At 40.2% G+C, this 24,013-nt stretch overlaps 1 protein-coding gene across 2 annotated transcripts in view; it reads left to right on the top strand.

The window, feature by feature from the left end:
- The window catches only part of LOC139750953 (putative GPI-anchor transamidase), a 32,844-nt gene extending 13,409 nt beyond the window's left edge, over positions 1 to 19,435 (top strand). Inside the window, exons 5-8 of one of the 2 annotated variants that reach the window (XM_071665889.1) lie at positions 3,310 to 3,427; positions 13,348 to 13,458; positions 15,162 to 15,349; positions 18,608 to 19,435. In XM_071665889.1, the coding sequence (XP_071521990.1) occupies positions 3,310 to 3,427; positions 13,348 to 13,458; positions 15,162 to 15,349; positions 18,608 to 18,695 (505 nt within the window). In that variant the 3' untranslated portion in view covers positions 18,696 to 19,435. Of the gene's footprint in view, positions 1 to 3,309; positions 3,428 to 13,347; positions 13,459 to 15,161; positions 15,350 to 18,604 lie in introns of both variants that reach the window. The other variant, XM_071665888.1, reaches the window with a different exon arrangement.
- Positions 19,436 to 24,013: the final 4,578 nt, after the last annotated feature.

Below are 24,013 nucleotides of genomic sequence, written 5' to 3'. Positions count from 1 at the left end.
TGGGGCTTGGATGAGGAAAGGGGGCTGTGGTTTGGGGGCATTACACGTGACAGCTAAAGACTGAGTATGAACGACTGTGGCCTTTTTTGTCTTTTCCTAGTGCTACCTTGCGCATGGGAGGGGGGGTGCTATTTTATGTGTGGTGGTGTGGCAACGGAGTGGATGAAGGCAGCAAGTATGAATATATACATGTGTATACATTGGAAAGGATCACAATCTTGTGGCTGATCAAGTATATTCATTTTCCCCGTGGACTCTTAAGAATGCGTATATATGTATATGTATGTGTATGTATATGTATGTATACATTGAAATGTATAGGTATGTATATGTGCGTGCATGGGCTTTTATGTATATGATTGTGTATGTGGGTGGGTTGGGCCATTCTTTCGTCTGTTTCCTTGTGCTACCTCACTAACATGGGAAACAGCAATTAAGTATAATAAATAAGAAAATATGTATTATCATATATATATCTTTTTATATGTATTCACCATTTCCCGTATTAGTGAGGTAGCATTAAGAACAGAGGACTGAGCCTTAGAGGGAATATTCTCACTTGGCCCTCTTTTCCCTGTTCCCTCTTTTGGAAAATTAAAAACTGGAGAGAAGGATTTCCAGCCCCTCGCTCCCGCCCCTTTTTTTTGTCTTCTACAATAAGCAGGGAATACGTGGGAAGTATTCTTTCTCCCCTGACCCCAGGGATATACTTCCCACGGATTAGCTGCATGTTGTAGAAGGCGACTATAAGGGGTGGGAGCAGGGGACTGGAAATCCTCCCCTCCAGTTTTTATTTTTCCAAAAAAAGGAACAGAGAAGGAAGACAAGTGAGGATTTTCCCTCTGGGGCTCAGTCCTCTGTTTTTGTCTACCTCATGAATGTAGTAAATGGTGAATGTGTATGAAAAAAGAAAAATATATACATTTTTTTTTTTTATACATAATTGCCATTTCCCGCGTTAGTGAGGTAGCATTAAGAACAGAGGACCGAGCCTTAGAGGGAATATCCTCACTTGTCCTCCCTTCTCTGTTCCTTTTTTTGGAAAATTAGAAATGGGAGGGAAGGATTTCCAGCCCCCTGCTCCACCTCCTTTTAGTTGCCTGTAACACGCAGGGAATATGTGGGAAGTATTCTTTATTCCTTATCTCTAGGGATTTTTTTTTTCATACTATTAGCCATTTCCCACATTAGCAAGGTAGCATTAAGAACAGAGGAATGAGCCTTTGAGGGAATATCCTCACTTGGCCCCCTTCTCTGTTCCTTCTTTTGGAAAATGAAAAAACGAGAGGGGAGAATTCCCTGTGCCACCCTACCTCACAGGAAACAGCATCATTACCCTATGCTTCAGTGGGATATTGCCAGGAAAACAGACAAAAAGGCCATATTTGTTCACTCATTCTTTAGGTGTAATGTGTAATGTGCTGAAACCACAGCTCCCTATCCACACTCAGGCCCCACAGACCTTTCCATGGTTTACCCCAGACGTTTCACATGCTCTGATTTAGTCCATTGACAGCATGTTGACCCAGTATACCACATCATTCCCATTCACTCTATTCCTTGCATGCCTCTCATCTCCTGTATGTTCAGGCCCCAAACGCTTAAAATATTTTTCTCCAATCCTTCAAGGAAGAAAATGAGTGAATAAAGAAGGAAAGAATAAGTGGGGGAAAACATAATGAACTAAAGGAGGGAGTAGATAGAGGGGGTGAAACTGATAAGAAAAAAATTGAAATCAAGTATACTGTGAGATAATCTATAGTGGTACTGGGAGGGGAGACAGCTTACATTGAAAGAATGGAGTACGCATTATCATTATACAGATGGGAAGCAAAATGTACATTGGAAAATGGTTGAAGGTTGCTTTATATGCAACAACCCCTTAAACAGAACAAAGAATTGCTTGCTTGACTTGTAAATATACCTCTCAACTGCATGACCATATACTAAAGCAAAATGAAAATGCTCAATGGTGCTTTGCAGACAAATGATATATCTTGGACTTGTAACACAGACACCCATCTCAGACTTGCACATGCTGATATTGAATGAAAATCTGATGATGGTAAGAGAAAGTTTGCTAACTATTTACCGTCACTGTGTCACATGGAAAAATTGAGAGGACTTCACTTCTACTTTAGACACAGATAAAAACTCAGTGATGGGAGAAGCTTAATAGACATTGATTTAGTGGGCTCCATAGGTTCTATAACATAACTATAGACAGTGAGCCAGGAAATGATGTGGACACTGACTTGGACATGGAAAGAGAGAGTTCACTCTGAAGACTGGTGTTGAAAGTAGATGCCTTGAACCTTCAAGCACAGACACGACTGCCAAAAGAGGTGCTGTTTTAGGTTTGGAAGTGAAGGGAGAGGGAGGATGTGGAGGCCAGGGTAACCTCAGCCATAGAAAGAAGCAGAGACATTAAGGTGTGAAAGGTAAGTGAGAGGGAGAAAGTGGAGGTTAGGGAAATGAATTAGGCCAGACGATGGATACAGAGTGTGGTATGTGATGTAGTCGGAAAACGAAATTTTACAGGATATACAGAGTCTGTAGATGCTGTACAAAGGGAAATTACACAAACAGCAAGACTAGCATGACGTACTAGGGAAAAAGTGAATTTAAACTTCCTAGAAAATGTGTGGACTGGATTAAGAAATGTAAATGCTTCTATGGGGAAGGGTGCAGATTTAACCACCCAGAATTGTGCAAATTATAGTTGAGTTTAGGTGCAGCCTGAACGAATTCTGTGAAGACCCCCACATGTTAGGAACAATGAGAGATATCCCTCAGGCAGGGAAAAACCCAACAAACACCAAGCATGTGGTCATTGTTATGTTTTTGAGTAGCAATTTTCTCTCATCTCTTTAGGACATTATGTTTTATGCATCCATATAATATTTGTTGTGGGTTCATCTGCCTCACTCACTGAATTAGGTGATTTAGTTGGAGAATCACTGATGGTTCTGGCTTAGATATATGCATTTCATAACCTCAAAGCTAATTCCTCTGTATTTCAAAATACACCTTTGAATTCTTTAGAACTAATAACACTAGTAGTATAGTTTTTACAAATATTTTCCTTAGGCTTGAAAAATTCATTGAAAGTTCTGAATTTTAGCTCTCCCATAGGTGTATACAAACCTTGTATTGCATTAGGAAAGTTGATTGTCTTGAACTCAGCATACCCTCTTCAACTTTACTGTCTTTAAATATAGTGAGTATTAAATTGGCATGATATATTAACATTTGTCCATTGAAACTGTGATGAAATAATCATTAAACTGAGTAGTTTTTATTGTTCAGGTACAATGAAATCCTCTTCATCATCGATACCTGCCAGGCAGCCTCTATGTATGAACACTTCTACTCTCCAAACATCCTGGCCATTGCTTCCAGTCTAGTTGGAGAAGACTCTCTTTCTGTAAGTTAAGGTGCTGTGTTAGACATCATTTTAGGAAATTTCAATTTTTCTTTTTTATCCTTTTTCTTCTTTCTTCATTCATCTTCTTTCTTCCTTCCATTGTCTTCTTTCTTTCTTTCTTTCTTTCTTTCTTTCTTTCTTTCTTTCTTTCTCTTTTCTTTCTTCTTCTTCTTCTTCTTCTTCTTCTTCTTCTTCTTCTTCTTCTTCTTCTTCTTCTTCTTCTTCTTCTTCTTCCTTTTCTTCTTCATCATAATTATCCCAAGAGATAGGGGATAAAGAGTAGGTAGTAGTGATCAAAGGGTAGGCAGGTAATAGTTGATAGAGTTAGTGATGGCTGTGTAGTGAGCCAGCACTTCATCGGTTATCAAGTTACTCTCCTCTAACCTAGGTAGCTGTCTTTTATTTCTGCCTCACCCACATGTGGATTGCCGGCATTTTGTCCACAAAGTTACAATCTCTGCTTGTCATACATAACACTTGACAACACTTAACGAACACAGCTAATTCTTTTTATCTTTACATGTTCCTGTGGTAAGCACTATGTCCAACCCTGCCTTTTGGTAAAATGATAAGAGCACTAATAGGAGTAATAGGTAGGAGCATTTAGGCAGGAGCATTAAGTAGAAATATTAGGTGGAGCTAGTGGGTAGGAACATTAGGTAGGAGCATTAGCTAGGAGTAGTCAGTAGGAACATTAGCTAGGAGTCTGCAAACACTGCCTTAGAATTGCCCTCTGACATTGACTTTTAAGGGTGAGGCACTAAAGGCTAAGAAGTGGTACTGGAGTTCACTAGTTATAGAGACTGTTGTTGTGGCCACCCCCTTGAGGGAGTCCCAGTTGGGACAGGCATCAAAGATAAAAATAGATAGATAGAATGATAGGGGATAAAGAATGATACCCACATGTCCCATGCATTGCATGAGGTGTTTAATGGTCATGAGCAGGGCTCTGAAAACCCTTACTACCTATTTTTATAACTTTCTGAATGCAGATAGAGCTAAGTGACAGTCTGTTCTTGAAGGCTCAGATGTAGGCGTCTTAATGTGCATAGTTGTAATAAAGGTGAAATAAAGGGAAAAATAGATGCTTTATGTAGTGAGATAAACCAGGTTGTTCTGGCTCTGAGTGAAACACATCTGAAGGGGAAGTGGATAGAATGGTGAGGCACTGTTCATGGGTTCGAGTTTAGGGTCAGCAGGAGTAAGGAGTGAAAGAAGGGTGGCACTTTTGGTGGAAAAAGAGCTGTGAGTTTATGTTAAGGGGCTTATTCATTAATCCTGATGAAGGACCCTGTCAGAGCCATCCCAAAGTATATCTGCCAAATTGAATTTGTTTAGAACTTTTAGCTGTGTTTCATGTTGGCCTTCCCAAGTATATCATTGGATTTATACTCAAGTTTCCTCTTTTAGAAACTGAAATTTTTATAGATGAGGTGGTTAGGGAGGTAAGTGCAAGAGTTTTGGAGAGAGAGAGAGAGAGAGAGAGAGAGAGAGAGAGAGAGAGAGAGAGAGAGAGGCAAGTATGTAGTCTGTTGTGGATGAGAGGACCAGGGAAGTGAGTCAGTTGCTGTTCGCTGATGATACAACACTGGTGGCTGATTCATGTGAGAAACTGCAGATGTTGGTGACTAAGTTTTGAAGTGTATGAAAGGAGAAAGTTGAGAGTAATGTGAGTAAGAGCAAGGTTATTAGGTTCAGCAGGGTTGAGGGATGTGAGTTTGAATGGAGAAAAATTGAAGGAAGTGAAGTGTTTAGATATCTGGGACTTTGCAGTGAATGGGACCATGGAGGTGGAAGTGAATGGGGGGGGGGTGGATCTTGGAGCGATGAAGAATGTGTGAAAAGAGAGAATGTTATCTCAAAGTGTGAAAATGGGTGTTTTTGAAGGAATAGTAGTTCCAACAATATTATATGGTTGCAAGGCATGGGCTATAGATAGGGTTGTGCAGAGGAGGGTGCTTGTGTTGGAAATGAAATGTTTGAGGACAGTATGTGGTGTGAGGTGTTTTGATTGAGTAAGTAATGGAAGGGGGGGGGGGGGAAGGATCTTGGAGCGATGAAGAATGTGTGAAAAGAGAGAATGTTATCTCGAAGTGTGAAAATGGGTGTTTTTGAAGGAATAGTAGTTCCAACAATATTATATGGTTGCAAGGCATGGGCTATAGATAGGGTTGTGCAGAGGAGGGTGCTTGTGTTGGAAATGAAATGTTTGAGGAGAGTATGTGGTGTGAGGTGTTTTGATTGAGTAAGTAATGGAAGGGTAAGAGAGATGTGTAGTTATAAAAAGAGTGTGGTTGAGAGAGCAGAAGAGGATGTGTTGAAATGGTTGGGACACATGGAGAGAATGAGTGAGGTAAGGTTGACAAAGAGGATATATGTATATGTCAGACAGAGGTGGAGGGAATGAGGATAAGTGGGAGACCAAATTTGAGATGGAAGGATGGAGTGAAAATAATTGTGAGCAATTGGGGTCTGAATATGCAGGAGGGTGGGAGGTGTGCAAGGAATAGAGTGAACTGGAACGATGTCGTATACTGCGTTCGATGTGCCATCAATGGACTGAACCAGGGCATGTGAAACGTTTAGGGTAAACCATGAAAAAGTGTTTGTGGCCTGGATGTGGGTAGGGAGTTGTGATTTTGGTGCATTGCACATTACAGCTAGAGACTGAGTGTGAACAAATGTAGCCTTTTTTTGGCTATTTTCTTGGTGCTACCTTGCTGACACGGGGTGGTAACGCTGTTTCCTGTAGGTACAGGGTGGTGCCGGGAATCAATGAAGATAAGTGAGTATGAATATGTACATGCTTATATATGTATATGCCTGTATATGTATATGTATGTAGATGTGTGTGTGTGTGTGTATATATATACACGCGGGGAGTGCTCATCCTCCTCGAAGGCTCAGAGTGGGGTGCCTAAATGTGTGTGGATGTAACCAAGATGTGAAAAAAGGAGAGATAGGTAGTATGTTTGAGGAAAGGAACCTGGATGTTTTGGCTCTGAGTGAAACGAAGCTCAAGGGTAAAGGGGAAGAGTGGTTTGGGAATGTCTGGGGAGTAAAGTCAGGGGTTAGTGAGAGGACAAGAGCAAGGGAAGGAGTAGCAATACTCCTGAAACACGAGTTGTGGGAGTATGTGATAGAGTGTAAGAAAGTAAATTCTCTATTAATATGGGTAAAACTGAAAGTTGATGGAGAGAGGTGGGTGATTATTGGTGCATATGCACCTGGGCATGAGAAGAAAGATCAAGAGAGGCAAGTGTTTTGGGAGCAGCTGAATGAGTGTGTTAGTGGTTTTGATGCACGAGACCGGGTTATAGTGATGGGTGATTTGAATGCAAAGGTGAGTAATGTGGCAGTTGAGGGAATAATTGGTATACATGGGGTGTTCAGTGTTGTAAATGGAAATGGTGAAGAGCTTGTAGATTTATGTGCTGAAAAAGGACTGATGATTGGGAATACCTGGTTTAAAAAGCGAGATATACATAAGTATACTTATGTAAGTAGGAGAGATGGCCAGAGAGCGTTATTGGATTACGTGTTAATTGACAGGCGTGCAAAAGAGAGACTTTTGGATGTTAATGTGCTGAGAGGTGCAACTGGAGGGATGTCTGATCATTATCTTGTGGAGGCTAAGGTGAAGATTTGTATGGGTTTTCAGAAAAGAAGAGTGAATGTTGGCGTGAAGAGGGTGGTGAGAGTAAGTGAGCTTGAGAAGGAGACCTGTGTGAGGAAGTACCAGGAGAGACTGAGTACAGAATGGAAAAAGGTGAGAACAATGGAAGCAAGGGGAGTGGGGGAGGAATGGGATGTATTTAGGGAATCAGTGATGGATTGCGCAAAAGATGCTTGTGGCATGAGAAGAGTGGGAGGTGGGTTGATTGGAAAGGGTAGTGAGTGGTGGGATGAAGAAGTAAGAGTATTAGTGAAAGAGAAGAGAGAGGCATTTGGACGATTTTTGCAGGGAAAAAATGCAATTGAGTGGGAGATGTATAAAAGAAAGAGACAGGAGGTCAAGAGAAAGGTGCAAGAGGTGAAAAAAAGGGCAAATGAGAGTTGGGGTGAGAGAGTATCATTAGATTTTAGGGAGAATAAAAAGATGTTCTGGAAGGAGGTAAATAAAGTGCGTAAGACAAGGGAGCAAATGGGAACTTCAGTGAAGGGCGCAAATGGGGAGGTGATAACAAGTAGTGGTGATGTGAGAAGGAGATGGAGTGAGTATTTTGAAGGTTTGTTGAATGTGTTTGATGATAGAGTGGCAGATATAGGGTGTTTTGGTCGAGGTGGTGTGCAAAGTGAGAGGGTTAGGGAAAATGATTTGGTAAACAGAGAGGAGGTAGTGAAAGCTTTGCGGAAGATGAAAGCCGGCAAGGCAGCAGGTTTGGATGGTACTGCAGTGGAATTTATTAAAAAAGGGGGTGACTGTATTGTTGACTGGTTGGTAAGGTTATTTAATGTATGTATGACTCATGGTGAGGTACCTGAGGATTGGCGGAATGCGGGCATAGTGCCATTGTACAAAGGCAAAGGGGATAAGAGTGAGTGCTCAAATTACAGAGGTATAAGTTTGTTGAGTATTCCTGGTAAATTATATGGGAGGGTATTGATTGAGAGGGTGAAGGCATGTACAGAGCATCAGATTGGGGAAGAGCAGTGTGGTTTCAGAAGTGGTAGAGGATGTGTGGATCAGGTGTTTGCTTTGAAGAATGTATGTGAGAAATACTTAGAAAAGCAAATGGATTTGTATGTAGCATTTATGGATCTGGAGAAGGCATATGATAGAGTTGATAGAGATGCTCTGTGGAAGGTATTAAGAATATATGGTGTGGGAGGAAAGTTGTTAGAAGCAGTGAAAAGTTTTTATCGAGGATGTAAGGCATGTGTACGTGTAGGAAGAGAGGAAAGTGATTGGTTCTCAGTGAATGTAGGTTTGCGGCAGGGGTGTGTGATGTCTCCATGGTTGTTTAATTTGTTTATGGATGGGGTTGTTAGGGAGGTAAATGCAAGAGTTTTGGAAAGAGGGGCAAGTATGAAGTCTGTTGGGGATGAGAGAGCTTGGGAAGTGAGTCAGTTGTTGTTCGCTGATGATACAGCGCTGGTGGCTGATTCATGTGAGAAACTGCAGAAGCTGGTGACTGAGTTTGGTAAAGTGTGTGGAAGAAGAAAGTTAAGAGTAAATGTGAATAAGAGCAAGGTTATTAGGTACAGTAGGGTTGAGGGTCAAGTCAATTGGGAGGTGAGTTTGAATGGAGAAAAACTGGAGGAAGTGAAGTGTTTTAGATATCTGGGAGTGGATCTGGCAGCGGATGGAACCATGGAAGTGGAAGTGGATCATAGGGTGGGGGAGGGGGCGAAAATTTTGGGGGCCTTGAAGAATGTGTGGAAGTCGAGAACATTATCTCGGAAAGCAAAAATGGGTATGTTTGAAGGAATAGTGGTTCCAACAATGTTGTATGGTTGCGAGGCGTGGGCTATGGATAGAGTTGTGCGCAGGAGGATGGATGTGCTGGAAATGAGATGTTTGAGGACAATGTGTGGTGTGAGGTGGTTTGATCGAGTGAGTAACGTAAGGGTAAGAGAGATGTGTGGAAATAAAAAGAGCGTGGTTGAGAGAGCAGAAGAGGGTGTTTTGAAGTGGTTTGGGCACATGGAGAGGATGAGTGAGGAAAGATTGACCAAGAGGATATATGTGTCGGAGGTGGAGGGAGCAAGGAGAAGAGGGAGACCAAATTGGAGGTGGAAAGATGGAGTGAAAAAGATTTTGTGTGATCGGGGCCTGAACATGCAGGAGGGTGAAAGGAGGGCAAGGAATAGAGTGAATTGGAGCGATGTGGTATACCGGGGTTGACGTGCTGTCAGTGGATTGAATCAAGGCATGTGAAGCGTCTGGGGTAAACCATGGAAAGCTGTGTAGGTATGTATATTTGCGTGTGTGGACGTATGTATATACATGTGTATGGGGGGGGGTTGGGCCATTTCTTTCGTCTGTTTCCTTGCGCTACCTCGCAAACGCGGGAGACAGCGACAAAGTATAAAAAAAAAAAAAAATATTCATTTATTTATTTATTTATTTTGCTTTGTCGCTGTCTCCTGCGTTAGCGAGGTAGCGCAAGGAAACAGACGAAAGAATGGCCCAACCCACCCACACACACATGTATATACATACACGTCCACACACAGACATATACATATACACCCATATACACAATTCATACTGTCTGCCTTTATTCATTCCCATCGCCACCCCGCCACACATGGAATAACAAGACCCTCCTCCCTCATGTGTGCGAGGTAGTGCCAGGAAAAGACAACAAAGGCCCCATTCGTTCACACTCAGTCTCTAGCTGTTATGTAATAATGCACCGAAACCACAGCTCCCTTTCCACATCCAGGCCCCACAGAACTTTCCATGGTTTACCCCAGACGCTTCACATGCCCTGGATCAATCCATTGACAGCACGTCGACCCCAGTATACCACATCGTTCCAATTCACTCTATTCCTTGCACGCCTTTTACCCTCCTGCATGTACAGGCCCCAATCCCTCAAAATCTTTTTTACTCCATCTTTCCACCTCCATTTTGGTCTCCCTCTTCTCCTCGTTCCCTCCACCTCTGACACATATATCCTCTTGGTCAATCTTTCCTCACTCATTCTCTCCATGTGACCAAACCATTTCAAAACACCCTCTTCTGCTCTCTCAACCACACTCTTTTTATTACCACACATCTCTCTTACCCTATTATTACTTACTCAATCAAACCACCTCACACCACACATTGTCCTCAAACATCTCATTTCCAGCACATCCATCCTCCTGCGCACAACTCTATTCATAGCCCACGCCTCGCAACCATACAACATTGTTGGAGCCACTATTCCTTCAAACATACCCATTTTTGCTTTCCGAGATAATGTTCTCGACTTCCACACATTCTTCAAGGCCCCCAGAATTTTCGCCCCCTCCCCCACCCTATGATCCACTTCCGCTTCCATGGTTCCATCCGCTGCCAGATCCACTCCCAGATATCTAAAACACTTCACTTCCTCCAGTTTTTCTCCATTCAAACTTACCTCCCAATTTACGTGACCTTCAACCCTACTGTACCTAATAACCTTACTCTTATTCACATTTACTCTCAACTTTCTTCTTTCACACACTTTACCAAACTCAGTCACTAGCTTCTGCAGTTTCTCACATGAATCAGCCACCAGCGCTGTATCATCAGCGAACAACAACTGACTCACTTCCCAAGCTCTCTCATATATATATGTATGTATGTATGATTCATGGTGAGGTGCCTGAGGATTGGTGGAATGCTTGCATAGTGCCATTGTACAAAGGCAAAGGGGATAAGAGTGAGTGCTCAAATTGCAGAGGTATACGTTTGTTGAGTATTCCTGGTAAATTATATGGGAGGGTATTGATTGAGAGAGTGAAGGCATGTACAGAGCATCAGATTGGGGAAGAGCAGTGTGGTTTCAGAAGTGGTAGAGGATGTGTGGATCAGGTGTTTGCTTTGAAGAATGTATGTGAGAAATACTTAGAAAAGCAAATGGATTTGTATGTAGCATTCATGGATCTGGAGAATGCATATGATAGAGTTGATAGAGATGCTCTGTGTAAGGTATTAAGAATATTTAGTATAGGAGGCAAGTTGTTAGAAGCAGTGGAAAGTTTTTATCGAGGATGTAAGGCATGTGTACGTGTAGGAAGAGAGAAAAGTGATTGGTTCTCAGTGAATGTAGTTTTGCGGCAGGGGTGTATGATGTCTCTATGGTTGTTTAATTTGTTTATGGATGGGGTTGTTAGGGAGGTGAATGCAAGAGTTTTGGAAAGAGGGGCAAGTATGCAGCCTGTTGTGGATGAGAGAGCTTGGGAAGTGAGTCAGTTGTTGTTCGCTGATGATACAGCGCTGGTGGCTGATTCATGTGAGAAACTGCAGAAGCTGGTGACTGAGTTTGGTAAAGTGTGTGAAAGAAGAAAGTTAAGAGTAAATGTGAATAAGAGCAAGGTTATTAGGTACAGTAGGGTTGAGGGTCAAGTCAATTGGGAGGTAAGTTTGAATGGAGAAAAACTGGAGGAAGTAAAGTGTTTTAGATATCTGGGAGTGGATCTGGCAGTGGATGGAACCATGGAAGCTTAAGTGAATCATAGGGTGGGGGAGGGGGCGAAAATTCTGGGAGCTTAGAAGAATGTTTGAAAGTCGAAAACACTATCTTGGAAAGCAAAAATGGGTAAGTTTGAAGGAATAGTGGTTCGAACAATGTTGTATGGTTGCGAGGTGTGGGCTATGGATAGAGTTGTGCGCAGGAGGGTGGATTTGCTGGAAATGAGATGTTTGAGGACAGTATGTGGTGTGAGGTGGTTTGATCGAGTAAGTAATAATAGGGTAAGAGAGATGTGTGGAAATAAAAAGAGTGTGGTTGAGAGAGCAGAAGAGGGTGTTTTGAAATGGTTTGGTCACATGGAGAGAATGAGTGAGGAAAGATTGACCAAGAGGATATATGTGTCAGAGGTGGAAGTAACAAGGAGAAGTAGGAGACCAAATTGGAGGTGGAAAGATTGAGTGAAAAAGATTAGAGTGATCGGAGACTAAACATACAGGAGGGTGAAAGGCATGCAAGGAATAGAGTGAATTGGAACGATGTGGTATACCGGGGTCGACGTGCTGTCAGTGGATTGAACCACAGCATGTGAAGCGTCTGGGGTAAACCATGGAAAGTTCTGTGGGGCCTGGATGTGGAAAGGGAGCTGTGGTTTCGGTGCATTATTACATGACAGCTAGAGACTGAGTGTGAACGAATGTGGCCTTTGTTGTCTTTTCCTAGCGCTAACCCGCACACATGAGGGGGGAGGGTGTTGTTATTTCATGTGTGGCGAGGTGGCGATGGGAATAAATAAAGGCAGACAGTATGAATTATGTTTTTTTTTTTATACTAATTGCCATTTCCCACATTAGCGAGGTAGCGTTAAGAACAGAGGATGAGGACTGGGCCTTTGAGGGAATATCCTCACCTGGCCCCCTTCTCTGTTTCTTCTTTTGGAAAAAAAAAGAGAGGGGAGGATTTCCAGCCTCCCGCTCCCTCCCCTTTTAGTCGCCTTCTACGACACGCAGGGGATACGTGGGAAGTATTCTTTCTCCCCTATCCCTATGTGTATATATGTATATGTCTGTGTGTGTATATATATGTATACATTGAGATGTATAGGTATGTATATTTGTGTGTGTATATTTGTATGTATATTTGCGTGTATGTATATGCATGTGTATATGGGTGGGTTGGGCCATTCTTTCATCTGTTTCCTTGCGCCACCTCGCTAATGCGGGAGACAGCGATAAAGCAAAATAAATATATATAAGTAATATATGTATATATGTGTATATGAGTGGATGAGCCACTCTTCATCTGTTTTCTGGCACTACCTGCTGATACGGGAAACAATGATTAAGTATAATGAATGTAATAGATGAATAATGATGATAATGATGATAATAATAATGATGATGATTATTATGATGATGACAGGGGACAGGGTAGAAAGGTTACTGTATTACTTACCAAAAGATGGAACAAAATATAGAGAATTTTTTTTTTTTCTAAGGGGGTTTATTTTCCTGAGATTGAATGAATTGGATTAATGTGGTACTTGAGGGCCATGTTCTGATAGTGGGCTGAACTAGGGCACATGAATTGTGTGGGTTAGGCTCAGGTTTCAGTGCATTATGCTTGGCAGGTAGAGAGTAAATGTGTGCAAGTGAGGAGGCTGCGTAATTGTTTCTCAACAACTTCCTTTCTGGAGCAAGGAAAGCATTTAGGTTTAGGAAGTTATTTCATCCCCATTTGCTGCTTTCCACTTTAGCAAGGTAGCATCATTACTTGTGTCATTATTATTGTATAAATTTCTCTTTTTTTCAGCATCATGTGGATCCCGCGATTGGTGTTTACATCATTGATCGTTTTACATATTACGCCTTGGAATTCCTTGAGAGGGTCACACCCGACAGCAAAAAGACTCTAGCGCAGTTTGTATGTATGATTTAATGATATAGTTTTCTTACCCAGGGTTTTATATATTACACTGTTGGTTGTGAAAAGATCATTATTTTAACATACTGTAACTGATTGTAAGGAAGTTTTGAGGCATGTTTCTTTTGTGTAATTACCATCTAGTGATGTAACTTTCAGCAAAGAATTGTGCATGTTGTGAATTAATATTTGTATGGACAAGAGAGGTGCATAAATATGGGTTGTTAGGGTAAAAAGTAATTTGGTTTTGTCAAGTTATTGCTTTGTGGTTAATAGTCATATACATTACTAACTTGCAAAATCCAACTTTGGCAGGACTATATTTAGCTACTGTGGTTTTTGGATGTTAATCTAGACAGATTTTGATTCATGGGGTTTAGGATTATATCAGAGCAGCAGTCACTTATATCATTGAAAAATTGATATAGGAAGCACATCTGTTTTTACTTCCCAATTAAAGATATGATGTGTCATGCATGAATAGGATGACATTACTAATAGCACTTATAATGTGGTTTTGTAATCTATTCGCTTCATATGATAGCCTCTCAGTGTTTGATTTTTCTGAGGCAAAATAGGGTGCATAAATCTAAACATTGTACTCTTTTATGTGAAAATCCTTTTTTTACCTTCACTCATATAATCCTCCTCAAAACATGTTAAAACCATGTCTTCAGACAGAAAGAGTAATGTGTATAAAGACAGAAAGAGGTAAGGTGTCTACAAACAGAAAGAGACAAGATGTCCAAGGAAAGTAGGAGACAAGGTGTCCACATACAGAAAGAGATAAAGTGTGTACAGACAGGAAAAGGTAAGATGTCTACAGACAGAAAGAAGCAAGGTGTCCACAGACAGAAAGAGACAAGGTGTTTACAGACAAAATGAGACAGTGTGCCTACAGACAGATAAGGTGTATGCAGGCTAGGTGTGTATACACAGAAAGAGACAAGATATCAACAGACAGTGGAAGATATGGTGCATTAGGTAATCAACTGCCACTTTCATTTAAAAAAAAATTACCCCAGTTGAGTTTGGCAGCAGTTTCCTAGGTTGTCATCTCTAGGGAATGAGTAAATAGAGATGTTTGTTCTCTTGCATGATGCCTCAGGGATTTCTCCTGCATGTTAGAGCCTCCTTCCTTGAGGTTTTCCATGGTACATCAACATAGGTGAGGGGATCCATGCTTGTCCCTTACCTTTCATGTATCTTGTCTGTATTCACTGTAAAAGCACATGGTTCCCCTTCTGATGGCCTTTAAGAATTCAAGTCGAGAGAATGTGGCAACACAACATCATCGATAGGACACCGTGGATAAAGGTTCATCAGTTGATTCCAGTCGTGTTTTTGAGTACTTTTGTATCACCATTGTTCAAATTATATCATGATTTTTGCATTAAGCATTGCTCTGCAATTATTTTTTATATGTTTGCTTATCTTGCCATTGTCATCCATATGGCTTAGACTGCTTTATAGGACTACTTGGGCAAAAGACAAGCTAGGGTTCTAGCTCAAAAACTTGTTTTTCTCTTGCTTATACCTAACACCTCATGCAAAAGTGATTTTTGTATTTAAAAATATTTCCAAGGAGTACTGCTAAAATGTAGCACAATCTATTGTGTTTGAATTGTTAGTGTGTAAGTAGAATAATGTAAATTCTGCAGTTGTCTTTTAGACAGTAATATAGTATTAAATCATGTTTTCAGCTCCAAGTCTGTCCAAAACGTGTTTGCATATCAACTGTAGGTGTTCGGCAAGATCTTTACAAGCGTGACCCCAACAATGTCCTAGTCACTGAGTTCTTTGGCTCGGTGCGAAATGTGGAGCTAACAGACAAAATCCTTGGTCTACCTGAGTGTGGTGGACTTGGTAAAGTTGAACTAAATGATTCAGTGTAAGTCTGTTATGATTTTTGAAGTTTTATAGGTCAGAGTAGATCATATATTAGAGCAATAGAGATGGGTAATATGTATGGTATAACTAAGATTTGTATGATAGACAGAGTGAAGAGTGGTGTATGATGGATATGAAATGCAAGGAAGTCATTAGAAAAATGCATGGATGAAAATCTTTTGGCTCTCTCATGGAAATTTAACTGGTTCATCACTCATAATCTCCTTTCCCTGAAGCTATGTTGTCTCTCACATAGATAGTTTTCCTTTACAGTAAGTCATCCATTATCTTTATTAATTTCTTTATGTGTTATTACTTTTACTGCATGGGGAAGGAGTTTTACACTAAAAGGTTTGTTACACATGACTTCCTTTCCATAAAACTGTGATGTCTTTCTTTAAGGTAATGTCTCCTTTGTAGAAAGTCAGTCATTTGCTTAATGATTATCTTTTCCAGAACCTTACAGAGAACACTCCTCAGGGGAACTGGTATTTTATTCAGTACATCCTCCTGGTCTCTTTCTTATTTGTAGGTATGATGTTTGCCCTTGGCACTTTTTATATGTTCAGCAATATCTTGAACATTATTTCTAGATGTTTGTCTAGTGCATGGAATCATCTGTTTGTTATGTATAAGAAGGAATTTTAGACTCATAGTTTCCCACCTCTTGAACATTCTCCTCTGTCATACATTTTCTTAAATTTATGTGTGATGTCTGCATGAACTATATCCTCAGTCAATCTATCTATCAATTCACATCTCTAGTGCCTGCTTCTTCAAGGGGTGGATGCTGCAAAACAGTCACCATAACTGGTGAACTCCATAGCAACTTCTTAGCTTTTAGTGCCTCACTTTTAACATGCCAGTGTCAGAGGGCAACTCTAGCACAGTGTGTCTTGAGGCCCTACCTAATGTTTCTGTGGACTACTTCTACTTAATGTGTCTGCCAGATTTTCCAGTTACTACTTCTACCTAATGCTCCAACCTAATGTTAGTATTAATTACTTCTAACTGATGTTTCTATCTAATGTTCTTACCTACTATTTCTACCTAATGCTCTTGCCTAATGTTCCCATCTACTTCTTCTGCCTAATGTTTCTACCAAATGCTCCTACCTACTACTTTTATCTGTTGCTCCTACAATTTTGCCAAAAAGCAGGGCTAGCACATAGCACTTACTGCAGGAAAATATAGACTTATGAAAAATGAGTTGTGTGAGTTAAAATTGTCAAGTGGTATGTGTGACAAGGAGAGATTATATATTTGTGGACAGAATACCAACAGACCACAAGTGGGTGAGGCAGAAAGCTCCTCTGGGTCAGAGGAGTGCAACTGTACAATTACTGAAGTGCTGCCTCACTATGGAGCCTTCACTAATCCTCCCAATACCCAGGCGGGTAGTACCAGTAACATACCTCCCTGGTCGGTGGCTGCCTACCAAGTACTGCCTACCTGTTTTCAGTCATTCTGTTCCATTCATCCAATCCTTTTATACTGTAAAAATTCATCTTTACATTTATACAAGTTTCTCAATTGATTTCATGTTTTAGCCTCTCATTGCTGTATCCCTACTTCTCGTGAAGAATGTTTACAATCTGTGTCATCAGTTTCTTTTAAAACCTAAAGATTGTTATCAAGTTACCCCTCACTTTTGTGTCTTCCAAGGTAGGCAAATTTAAAGCCTTTAACCTTTTCCTGTAACTGAGATTACCTTTCCAGATGCCATCTTTGTTGTTCCTTCTATGGACCTTCTCTGGTAGTTCTGTACTTCATTTTGTGCAGTGACCAAATTGAGAAGCATATTTTAGTTTTGGCCTTGTGTAGGATAGGAACAGCTAACTAGATATTTCCTTATGCATACACTTGAAAGCTTTGCTGATATTTGCTGGCAGGCAGTTTGTCTCACTAACTGTTTTCTGATGTGGGACTTTGGTGACAGATGATGTCGACTCCCAAGTCCTTTTCACACACTCAATCCTGAGGCATATTCTGCTAGATGATATTCATATTGAGACCCTCTTTCACTTCTCCTTCAATATTACGTAACAGTTACTCAAGTTGAATTTTATGAACCATATATCAGACCAACTTTAGAGTATGGTTAGGTCCCTTTATGAGTTGATGCAATCCACCACACTTTTTATTTCCCTTCTGTGTATGTATGTGTGTGTGTATGTGTGTGTGTGTGTTCATATTAATGGATTCTGTCTGCAGTGAAAAATCACCTTCAGTGAGGCTATATGAAAGTGACTGTATTGAGAGGAGTATCCTCTCGTTGAGAAACTTTTCACTCCATATGAGTCCATTTCTTTGCTGTTGTTTGGAGTACATCCTTAGAACTACTGGATCCAACAAAAGGGTTCTTAAGTTTGTAAGTAATTTCATTAAATTCTTTTTTTTTCTCTAATTCCCTTTCCTGCTCTAACAAGGTAGTGTCAGGAAAAAATCAGACTGTGACCCTTCTTACATGCATCCAATTTCTTTGATAACTCACCTTGGGTCATATGATATCAAATAGGTTGACCTACAGTTCAGTAACACTTTCACCCTCTTTCTTAAGAAACTCAATTGTAATTCCATCTGCTTCTGCCATTCAGTCATACATCATATTGCATAAAGCTTTCCTTACCACCTCTCTTTTCACTGTCTCCTTTGCCATAACTTTCACTCCATATGCCATCTCATCCTAAATATGCTACACATGCCTTCCTTTTATCTAAGATGTTCAGCAGTCATTCAGAAAATTCAGTCCATTTCTTTTTCAAATTTTTGTTGCTACTTTCCCTGCTATTCTTTTCTCTGTCAGGAAAAACTAAATCATCACTCACCTGCACACATCCAGTTTGTTAGGTTGCTCACCTTTGGTAACATAGAGCTACTCCCTTTTTTGAGGAACTCATATTCGATCCTTGCACTATTGCTGCTTTACCAGGCTCAAGGCTCTAGTACCTCTCATCTTTTTACTATACCATTCACCTCGGCCTTCTGTCTCTGTAAATCACTGTATCCCAAACATATCATTTCTGCCTCCATTATGTGACACATTCATCAGTCTTTCAGAATGTTCATTCAGTCTCATCTTATATGGCTACACTATCTACTAAATCAATGTAGTTCATTTATTTATGTCAGTGTTTTTCTCTTAACTTTCATCTTTTGTTCCTTGAATTACCCTTCCATTAGTTTTATTCATTTCAGTCACATTAATTGATTCTTAAATCTGTGTTTGTATTAAGGTATCATCCATTTTTTTCAGTAGTGGGAGTACCTTGAAGGAGAAAAGTACTACAAGTTCTCCCAAGAAACTAGTGTATGCTGATCAGCTCCCCATACTTCGAGTATCATGAGTTTAGTACCAGGTTGATCAAGATAGAGATTATGCTTTTTGCATTATCCCCATTATCCTCTAGTAAGCCATCATGAAAATGTACTGTGAATATTTCTATCAATATCTAGTTTTCATAGATTGATGGTCTGTATATTTGCAACATTCCTCCTGCAATCATAAATTGTAGATATGATGGTAGTTTCTTAACCTTTTCTTTTCTAAAGACATAAAGTACTTTTTCATCTCATTTTGCAAGTGACTTTTAAACTTGTCATATCTTTGAAATGATATGTGTACCCTTATATCAGGAAGGAGATTAGGCTGGGTAGTTTCTCTGAGAAATTGTTCTGACAGATCCCAAAATCATAGAATACATCATATAGCACCTTAGAACTGAAAGAACAGGTGCAGCTTGATATGACTGTGTATATCACAGAAAAATGTTAATTATGATGGCTTTCTGTATATACAGTGTAGCAGGAAAATAAGGAATAGAAATAGAACATATACATACCTTGTGTCATACAGTTGTTTACCTCAATATTTTTACTTATGCTACGCAATGCTTGTTCATCTTCTCATAGGCTATGAGGAGTGGCATTACTTTTTCCTTAGATATTACATGATTTGCAGTTATCCACATCAGTATTGTAATGGTTTGTCCCTCTCTGTAGAAAATTCCTTTGTATTGGATATTGTTTGCCTATGCAGGAAACAAAATTTTATCCCCACCTTGAAATATACAGATGTGCACACTCATTTCCTTTCTGAATATTCCCTCCACTGCAGCAGATTAGCCATGGAGACTCTTTTTTGCACAATGTTCAAGTATTGATGAACATCCATTTGTACTTCATTTTCATGGTAATCTTAATCATGTATGTGCACTTTTTTCTCTTTCTATGGTGTGCCCTGCAAACAAAGATTCTTTAGGTTTAATATTGTGTGCAGTTTTGGTCACCTTACCTTAAAAGAGACATAGACAGAATGGAGAGAGTGCAGCATTGAGCTACTAAGATGATTCCTGGGCTGAGAAACAAATCTTACAAAGAGCAGTTTAAACAACTTGAATCCACTTTGAAAATAGAAGGCTAAGAGGTTATATAATACAAGTATTCATAATTATTAAAGGCTTTGATATTTACTTAAGTTACTTAAGACTTGATTCATCTGATTTCAGTTGCAGGAATGGAGACAAACTTGTGGGCAAGCATTTTACTTGAATGAGGCATTTAGGCAAAGTGCTTTTGCTTCAACAGAATTGCTATCTTGTGGAACAGTTTGCAATTAGAGTGATTGAAAATGGAACTAAAGATATTTTTATGAATAGACTTGATAGCTATTTGTTTCTAGTCCACGACTTACATTATTTGAGCTTCCTTAGTCCCATTGACAGTTTGCAGATTGTTCTCTGTGAATTGTCTGTTTACCTTTTAACTTTTACCACAGTAATCTGAGTTTCTGGTATCTTTCTCTATCACACAGTCAGTTATTGTTAGAATTCCTTTGTATATCTCTGGGAAAATAAGTTAGGATCTTTATACCTCAGTGTTTCCTATGAGAGGCTGTAGCCTTCCACATCCTTTGCTAGCCACTCAACTTTGGTACCAGTGGCTTGCTTATTTCAAGCACTCCCTTTGCCAGTCAGAGACTGCTACAGTAATGACATCTTTGACCCACTCTGTCCTGGCTACTAGTGTCTCAGAATTCTTTAGGATCCCATGCTGTCAGGTCACCTGCTTCTACCCGAACAGCTTTTTTCATCCCTTGTATCATTATCCTTTTCTTTATATTTATAATGCAGTACTAATCTGTCTGGAAAGTCTTTCAGTCCTTTCACTGAAAATTATGTTGCTTTATATGTGACTAAAGTCTTATGTTTATAGCTCTTCTCAAACCTTTCATGTGATAAGAATAACACTAGAAAACACTGTCACCTCTTATAAGAATGCTCTTCAAGAACCCCAACTCTGGGATTTATTATGACAGGCTCTGTAGAGACAAACTTCTTCAGTGTTTCTTTCTGAGGAAATTGATTGCTTCTATACTGTGGCTAAGTGGGAACTTTAAAGATTGTAGATATTTTGTAGTTTAATAGTTTTCAGGCTTCTCGACATCTTATGAATCATCTTTTCATTATAACCCTGGGCTCTGGGAGGAGAGTTACTGAATTACATTCCATGTTGAGACAAAAGTACTGTTTTCTCTTTGATGACAATCTCTTTTGGGTTAAGATAAACCCAAATCCTTATTTTTGGTTAAAAATGAAATTATTGAATTTGGTAATAGACACTGTATTATTATCCACTCTGTGAATACGCTAATACCCCAGTTTACACCACCCTCTTGAGCAATGTTTCACTGTAGAGCTCTTGCTTGCAATTTGGAGCTTTAGTTTCTCTTCAGACAACTATGAAAATCCATAAAAGAAGTCAAAAGTCACCAGTCCACTCACTCACAACATACTGAGAGCAGCTCTCTGTTTATACTCACTTAGCCAATCAAGGTGCTGTACACACACATGATGTCCACATCCAATTAGCACTGAGTGCTATCCTTTGTTAGGAAAGTACAGATTTTATTCTGCTTGCACTGTGCACGTGTTCAAACTGACTTGCTGATTTTTCGATATTACTGTGACTATTTTTTCACCCAACATGTTTGGAGGATAATCTGTAAGTTATAGTGCTTCTATAGCATCTAAAGTGCATAGGAAAAGCCTTTCCATAGATGTAATATTACAAGTGTTAAGGTGCTTGGAAACTGGTGAGTGTCAGGTTGATGTTGGTGATGCTTTCAAATTGGCTACAATGACAGTTAGAACCATAATTAAGAATGCTGACAAGATAACAGCATCTGCCTTGACGAACATAAAGTTAACAGCAATGAAGGTGACTCATTCAAAGAGCAGTTTATTGGAAAAAAAAATGGAAAGTAGGTTTCAAAAAGCTAGGCTGAGGGTACCATTGATTTGTGCACCCTGAATTTTGAAAGCCTCTTACTATCTATGTATCTATCTATATATCTGACGGCTGTTCCAACTGGAACTCCCTCAGAGGGATGGCCATAGCAACAGAGTCTCCATTACTAAAGAACTCCAGTGCTGCTTCTTAGCCTTTAGTGCCTCACCCTTAATAGGCCACTGGCAGAGGGCAAGTTTAGTGCAGTGTTTGCAGAGGCTTCTGCTTAATATTCCTAATGACTACTTCTGTGTAATGCTCCTACCTTCTATTTTTACCTGATGTTACTACCTAATTCTCCTACTACTTCTTACCTACTACTTCTATCTACTGCTCCTACCATTTTCCCAAAAGTCAAGGCTAGTGCATAGTGCTTACTGCAGGAAAATCTAGTTATGAAGAATGAGCTGCGTGAGTTAAGTGTTGTCGAGTGTTACATATGATAAGAAGAAATTGTGAGCTAATCGCTCATTGGTTGCTTGGTTGTTAAGGCTTGTGGCAGTTTGAAGATGGAAGGATTTGAAAATCTTCAACTTGTGTGTTTATCGTTAGTTGTTTTGTGATGATGTAAATTGCTTCTAGGAACAAGAGATGGCGAGGGTCTTGTTCTCTGTTGATGATCTTGGTGTTCTTGTCTAGGTCTTGTTGCAACAAGACCTGGGCGAGAATACCACAGGAAATGGGAAACACCACAGATAACAGCTTCGCTACCCCTTGCTTCAGTGAGGCAGTGCAAGGAAAACAGATAAAAAAGGCACGTTAGTTCACACTTAGTCTCTAGCTGTAATATGTAATGCTCTGAAATCACAACTCCCTGTCCACATCCAGGCCCCTCAGACCTTTCCATGGTTTATCCCAGATGTTTCACATGCCCTGGTTCAGTCCACTGACAGCATGTTGACCTTGGTATACCACATCATTCCAGTTCACTCTATTCCTTGCATGCCTCTCACCCTCCTGTATGTTCAGGCCCCAATCACTCAAAATCTTTTTCATTCCATCCTTCCACCCCAATTTGGTCTCCCATTTCTCCTTGTTCCCTTCACCTCTGACACATTTATCCTCTTTGTCAACCTTTCCTCACTCTATCTTTCCTTATGTCCAAACCATTTCAACACACCTTCTGCTCTCTCATCCACCCTCTTTTTATTGCCACACATCTCTCTAACCCTTTCATTACTTGCTTGATCAAACCACCTCACACCACATATTGTCCTCAAACACTTCAGTTCCAACACATCCACTCTCCTCCATACAACCCTATCTATAGCCCATGCCTCGCAACCCTGTAATATTGTTGGAACTACCATTCCTTAATACATTTTTGCTCTTCGAGATAATGTTCTCTCCATCCACATATCCATCATCGCTCCCAGAACCTTCGCCCCCTCCCCACCATGTGACTCGCCTCCACTTCCATCATTCCATTTGCTGATAAGTCCACTCCCAAATATCTAAAATACATCACTTTCTCCAATTTTTCTCCATTCAAACTTACATCCCAACTAACTTGTCCCTCAACCCTGCTGAACCTAATAACCTTGCTATCATTCAATTTTTTCTTGACTTTCTCCTGTCACACACTTTCCAAGCTCAGTTACCAACTTCTAGGAGCATTGAAGAATGTGTGGAAGGCGAGAATGTTATCTTGGAGAACAAAAATGGTTATGTTTGAAGGAATAGTGGTTCCAACAATGTTATATGGTTGCGAGGCATGGGCTATAGATATGGTTGTGTGAAAATGAAATGTTTGAGGTTAATATGTGGTGTGAGTTGGTTTGATCGAGTAAGTAATGAAAGGGTAAGAGCGACGCGTGGTAATATAAAGAGTGTGGTTGAGAGAGCAGAAGAGGGTGTGTTGAAATCATTTGGACATATGGAGAGAAAATGAGTGAGGAAAGGTTGACAGAGAAAATGAGTGAGGAAAGGTTGACAAAGAGGATATATGTGTCAGAGTTAGAGGGAACAAGAAGTGGGATACCAAATTGGAGGTGGAAGGATGGAGTGAAAAAGATTTTGAGTGATCGGAGCCTGAACATGCAGGAGGGTGAAAGGCATGCAAGGAATAGAGTGAATTGGAATGATGTGGTATACTGGGGTCAACGTGCTGTCATTGGACTGAACCAGGACATGTGAAACGTCTGGGGTAATCTATGGAAAGGTCTGTGGGGCCTGGATATGGATAGGAAATTCTGGTTTTGGTGCACTATGCATGACAGTTAGAGACTGAGTGTGAATGAATGTAGCCTTTTTTGTCTGTTTTCCTGATGCTACCTCGCTGACATATGGGGTGGCACTGCTGTTCCTGTGGGGTGAAGTGGCACCGGCAATGGATGAAGGCAAACGAGTATGAATATGTACATGTATATGGCTGCAT

This window comes from Panulirus ornatus, chromosome 10 (assembly GCF_036320965.1).
Source record: "Panulirus ornatus isolate Po-2019 chromosome 10, ASM3632096v1, whole genome shotgun sequence".
NCBI lineage: Eukaryota > Metazoa > Arthropoda > Malacostraca > Decapoda > Palinuridae > Panulirus > Panulirus ornatus.
This window is presented reverse-complemented; position numbering and strand designations above follow the sequence as displayed.